The following is a 6,000-nucleotide window of genomic DNA, read 5'->3' on the forward strand; positions in this document are numbered from 1 at the left end:
CTGTCCACCTATGCAGGCTTCATTAGACCATAGGTGTCTAGGTGTCAATGTAGCTAAGCCTTTAAAATAAAAAAAAGAAGAAGAGAAAAAACAAAAGTGTGAGTGGGGGAAAAAGGAAAATGCTTTAAAAACCAAAACAGATTGCAATGCATACTTAAGTATGCCTACTTAATTTCTTCAACAGGTTTGACTTTTAGCATGCTTACGGTGATAGCCAGAGCAGTGCAGCTAAAAACAAACAGACATTTAACAAACGATCAACAATTTACCAAGCAGAAATAATGGGCTCAGTAAAAGGACTGATGAACAGGTAAATGTGAATCAAAACATGACATTAATTCAGCTGGTACATTCTCATTAGCATCAGCATTAATGCATTGCTTATCATATGGCACTAAGGCATGGAAAGGGAGAGTTCGAGAACTCCACTGATGCTCAAGTCTCCAAACAGATGCTGCAGAATGTAGAGGAGGAACTGGTTAGAAAGTGACCACTGCTGAAACCAAAAGGAACGTTTAGCAGATGCTATTATTCACAGCAACTTGCAGTTGGCCATTCGCTATGACAGACCCTTCAAGTTCGTCTTGCTGAGGGGCACTGCAGCAGTAGAGAAGTAGAATCTCAGTAACCCACCACCAGCAAGCAAACTCTTATTAGATACCTGCTGAGGTCAGACCTAAACCCTTTCAGATGGTGACCCAAGTCTTCGTTTACAGTTTCACAGGGATGTAAAGTGGAATTTTGCAGGAAAAAAAAAAAACACAAAGTACTCACAATGGGCCTCATTCATTAAACACAAGCAGGATGATTTTTTTTAACTCATTCAAAAAGTTGAAATTTTCAGATTCAAGAAAGTATACAATGGTGTGAAAAAGTGTTGGCCCCCTTCCTGATTTCTTATTTTTTTGCATGTTTGTCACACTTTTATGTTTCAGATCATCAAACAAATTTAAATATTATAGCATGTTTTCTTTTGATTACTATTTGCTATGAGCACCTTTAGTATCCACATGTTTAACTAATCTGAGGTATACAATGTGTTTGTGAATCAGGACGAGAGTTTTTTAGGTTTTCCCATTTTACGTGCAAAATACTTCAAATTTACTCATATATTTACAAAAATTTCATGAATGAGGCCCAATGTCTTTTTTAGGTCTGGTAGGTCTAATATGGTTATGACATTGACAGCCTGCAAATCACTGTGATTTATATGTTGTACAAGTCTTTGTAAAATGAAAGGTGAAAACTCATTATACATTTATAAGCAACACATTATGCCCTAGGCATAAAGACATTCATTCTGAGTTCTGAAGGCTAAGATGTGGTTACTGGTACTGGATTTGTCTCCATGACTGTATATACTTACTAAAATAAAATATTTATTTTTCATAGGAACATGAGGCAATTTGTCCCTATTAATCCCTATTAATCACTGTTAGATTTTAATGGATTTACATAAAATAAAATAAAAAAAATACATTATGTAATATTTGAAAAATTATTTTTCTGTCCGTTTTACCCTGACCTGCAGTCACAATTTTGTCTTGAAAAAATAAAATTGAAATGATCTGTGTTGTCATAAATATTTTTATTTTTTTTTTAAATTACCACATTTTAAATAAGTTTCTCTTTGAAGACTATCACAATTTCATTGTTTATGCTTACACTGTTCAAATTCAACTCAGTTATGGTAAAAAAAAATGATGTTGGTAAAAAGCACAGGAATACTGATGGTAAATAAATGGAATTCACTGTCTATGGTAGTTATGGCCCCGATGCTTTGGGCCTGCAAATGTGATTTCTTGAAAGTTCAGTAGTAACCTTTTCAAATAAGACGGGGAAAAACATTTCCTAAAAATGACCCATGTACAGTATCTTTAGACCTTTTCACACCAAGTGTGACATACAAAATTTTGAATAGAAACAATTGATTCTTATGCAGCTGTTCACAACTTTTGCTGTCAATTTTGTGTTGTGTGTTGAAGATTTTTTGTTTCACCTGGTGATGAAAGCACACCGACCAAAAAGATCTGAGTAATATTGATTGCATATGCACTACCATTTAAAAGTTTGGGGATGGTAAGGTTTTTTTGTTTTTCCAAGAAGTCTCTTATGCCCACTAAGGCTGCATTTATGCAGCTGCTTGTGTGTATGTCTGTGTGTGTAAAACAAACAAAACACTGCAGTTATTGTGCCTAGAAACAATAACTAGAAACTTGTCAGGCATACAGCGGGGCACCATTCTGGTCGGTGTGAGCTTCGCTGTCATTAAGCTCCACCTGTTGTTCTGGCACAAACTCGTCAGTGTAATAAGACTTCATTGGCTTGATTTTTTGTGTTGCATTTGGTGTAAAAGGGTCTTTCGTGTGTAATGTATTGAAGGACATTATCTCAGGACTACCAGGCCTGCTGGGGTTCTCATGTTGACCAGAGTGCACTCTTTGCAGTGAGGCTGTACCTGAGCCTACTATTCGTCCCACGGAGACAGGGCCCTCCACCACCGGCTCTGAAACACAAGACCATCAGTTAGGCCCGGTGGTTCTGTGCTTGACAATTTTTTGGAAACTTCAAGGTCACGCTGAATGACTCTCAGGCCAAACCCTCAAAGCCCAACCTATTCAAACAGTATGAACTAGAAAGTTGCATTAGTTCCAGGAATTACATGAGGTTGAAGAAATATTAGGACGCCCATCACCGTAATTTCCAGCTGATACCTGTGCAGTAAAATTGATTATCCAAAAAAAAAAAAAAAGCCCAGATGGATTGAGCGTTAAGGATGTTAGTGCCCACCGGCGAGCCCATTGATTATTTCACCAGTCCCCAATAATTGTCACAAAGGAAGGATTGGTGGAGAGTTTCTACCTTTGGTCATAGTGGTTTTGACAGAAACACTAGTGACTTTACTGACTTTTACTGTGGGCTCCACATCTTTATCTGTGAAACAAAAGAGTTATAAATTAGCAGACCTGCTAAAATACTGTATATGAAAGTCAAACAGCATGATAACGAGGGTAAACTTTTTCAACATGTGCAAACCAGAAACACACATCAGCATACAGTGCTTTCAGAAAGTTTTCAGTTTTCATACCACAGAACGTTTTTCCAAAATGCACAAAACAGATTTACAGACATGTTTTCAGTAATTTGTAAGACCAACTTTGACAATGATGAGAACAAGTCTTCAACATTTAACACTACATCTCCACTGCGCCAAAGCAGCATGTCATCTCACAATATTCATTAACATGGACCAATCATCTGCCTAATTATTAGCAAATTTTACACTATTTTTATATCGCTACAACTTGCATATACAGCTCAAAGCAAAGATTGAGCTTGATTTCAATTAGAAGGCCAGATAGCAGAAAAATCATAAGCTACAGTAAGTTTCACATAACGGTTTGTAGCAAAATCTTTAATATAGTATTTGTTTAAAAAAATCTGACAAACAAGTAGAACTACTTGAACATTCTGAAAACAGCTTCACTGAATACAGTAACTGAAGTCAAACTCATTATGTGAGCTGTGAGAACTTCTGGCATACACTTTTCTAAATTTACACTAGTGGAACTTTATAAGCAGTGTCATGGGATCTTATTTTTAATACATTTTCTAAATTTACAAACGTTATCATACTGCTATGCATGGCAGTTATGTGTTTAGGCGACTCTACAGCAATACCAACAGAGTGCTGGGTTCTTGCCCACTCTTTGCCATTTATCATCAAAATAGGGTTGCGTTTCCTTCCCTCATACCCTTTTCAGAGCCATTGATTGTGATTTGTCTTTACAATGTGTCCTAAGGTGCCTTTCATAACAGGGGTTAGGTTCAAAGAAACCCATCCCAGGTTCACAAAATTTTCCAAAATAAACTGGGTGCGCGCAGCTGTCGAAATGTGCCGTTTATAATTAATCTAACTTTTTCCACAGAGGTTCAAGATACCGAAGTCAGCGAAGGCAAACATGAATTGAACAAACTGAGAATAACTCGCCTGGTGAACACTAAATAATCTCAGAGACTGTACATGGGGAGGGGAATAAATGAAGAAGCCTGCCAAATCCATTTCCTAAGCTGTGTTTCTGAGGGCCAATAAGAAATCATTAATCAATAAAACTTCAAAATAATTGCAGCAACCAAATAGTTATTTGCTTCATCATTGGTCTGACTCCTTTCCACAAGGAATGAAAACATGTTCTTCTGTCTTATCAAGTAGAACATCAATCATATTTCCAGTATTCACACATTTCGGGCCCCTTTGCATATCAGGAACATAGGGACCGTTCTGAATTGTCTGCACCAGGACCGACCCGTTTTCCAACAGCATGCTAAAGTACTTTAGTGTTAGTGTTGTACATGATAAACATCCTCCTGCTGTGGTGAGTGTGGACTGAAGGCACTTTTCCACTATCTCTTCTGTATGATTGTCTCATTTCGCCCCCTAGTGGCAGTTGCATGAAACTTTCAAATTGGTAGTGAAGCAGCTGGTACCCTACACTTAAATTCACCATGGCAAAATGAATAAACAATAAACAAATAATAATGAGAATAATTCAATTTAAAAAAAAATGTTTTAGTGGAAAAAAATTGGTCATCTCACTTTGATCTTCACAAATTTTATAGATTTGCCTTCTTGCACTCTCAAACTACTTACATATTATTACGCATAATGTAAATTTCATAGATAGATAGTAACGTGGTCATTCATTTCGTAGTTGGTTGGTTTGATTCATGGCTTATAACTCTTATAAAGAATTTTTTTTTAAAATCCTTGTTGGAAAATTACTTGCAGAAAAAGTCGCTGAAAAAGTGGTTGGGCACTGTTGCAATGTCTAATAATATCTAATATCTAATTGCAGAACCTGCAATCTAACGATCACGCATTATACTATTCTTAAACTTACAGTGATGGTTATCATCTTATTGTTGCATTTCTAAATGTTATTAATACCATGTGTTGCTAAACAAGGTTTTTAGAAGCAAATCTGCTCATTGATGACTTTTGTCTTTTTAGGACTGAAAGAAAGATTTAGCTTCCTTTGAGAAGTAAGACAAATGTTCACCCATGTGGACATGGCGCATTGTGTGGTCTCCAGTGCCCACTGTGAATCTGACACTGAACTGTAGTGCTCTCCCTCCCTCTAGTGGCTAAGAAAGGTTGCAGTGAAGTTAAAGTGTAAATGCGAGTATCTTGTTTTGGGATCCACCTAATAAATAAGAGAGCATTGTAATGGAAGAACATAAAAAGACTCGCCTTTTAACATTAATATCTCTGCAAGCTTTCATTAGACAAGTACGAAGTCTGTGTCTTCGTCTGTGTCTATGTCCCACAGTATGTCTCTACTCTTGATGTCTATAAAGGTAAATAGAAATTGGCACTACTTATTTCCAAAATACAAAAATGCTAAACAAAACATAAAAATAAAATATGCCTACAAGTAGTATAAATGTGAAGACAAACGAGGGATTAAAATGTATATCTTCAAATTAATAACACAACATGCAGTACACACTTCATCACATTTTATTACTTTTTCAGACACAGCAACATGTCCTCCCCTTCAGATGATCTGATAAGCCAAAACAATCATTTGGCACAATAAAGGATTTTCTAGATAACAGAATTGGATTCACTCTTGAAACTCATTTCATAAGGCATACTTGTCTCATGCAAAGCTTCATCTAGTCCAGGGCAGCTGCATAAACATAGACATGATGTTAAGACTGTGTCTTAAGAACTAGTTTGACCAACTAGTTAGCCAAGAGGTAAACAGTTTTACTTTTCTGATTAAAATTGGGCCAATCTACATTTTCGTAACCGACTTTAAAGGGGTCATATGATGCTTTTTTAAAGATCATTATTTGGTGTATTTGGTGTAACAGAATATGTTGACATGCTTTAATGTTCAAAAAACACATTATTTTTCAAATACTGTACATTATTGTAGGTCCTCTATGCCCCGCCTCTCTCAAACGCTTCGTTTTCTACAAAGCCCCCTCCTT

The 6,000-nt window shown here is 36.4% G+C and overlaps 1 protein-coding gene across 7 annotated transcripts in view; it reads right to left on the reverse strand.

The window, feature by feature from the left end:
* The window catches only part of LOC107747401 (CMP-N-acetylneuraminate-beta-1,4-galactoside alpha-2,3-sialyltransferase-like), a 43,426-nt gene that overhangs the window by 26,826 nt on the left and 10,600 nt on the right, over positions 1 to 6,000 (reverse strand). For 2 of the 7 annotated variants that reach the window (XM_016561872.1, XM_016561871.1), the window contains exons 3-4: positions 2,863 to 2,934; positions 2,402 to 2,506 (exon numbers count right to left, since the gene is read on the reverse strand). The exons of 1 other annotated variant lie outside the window; for it this stretch is intronic. In XM_016561872.1, the coding sequence (XP_016417358.1) occupies positions 2,402 to 2,506; positions 2,863 to 2,934 (177 nt within the window). The remainder of the gene's footprint in view (positions 1 to 2,401; positions 2,507 to 2,862; positions 2,935 to 6,000) is intronic. 4 more of the 7 variants (XM_016561873.1, XM_016561877.1, XM_016561874.1 and 1 more) reach the window with 4 other exon arrangements.

The sequence above is a fragment of the Sinocyclocheilus rhinocerous genome, unplaced genomic scaffold, assembly GCF_001515625.1.
Source record: "Sinocyclocheilus rhinocerous isolate Xijiao unplaced genomic scaffold, SAMN03320098_v1.1 scaffold4971, whole genome shotgun sequence".
Lineage (NCBI taxonomy): Eukaryota > Metazoa > Chordata > Actinopteri > Cypriniformes > Cyprinidae > Sinocyclocheilus > Sinocyclocheilus rhinocerous.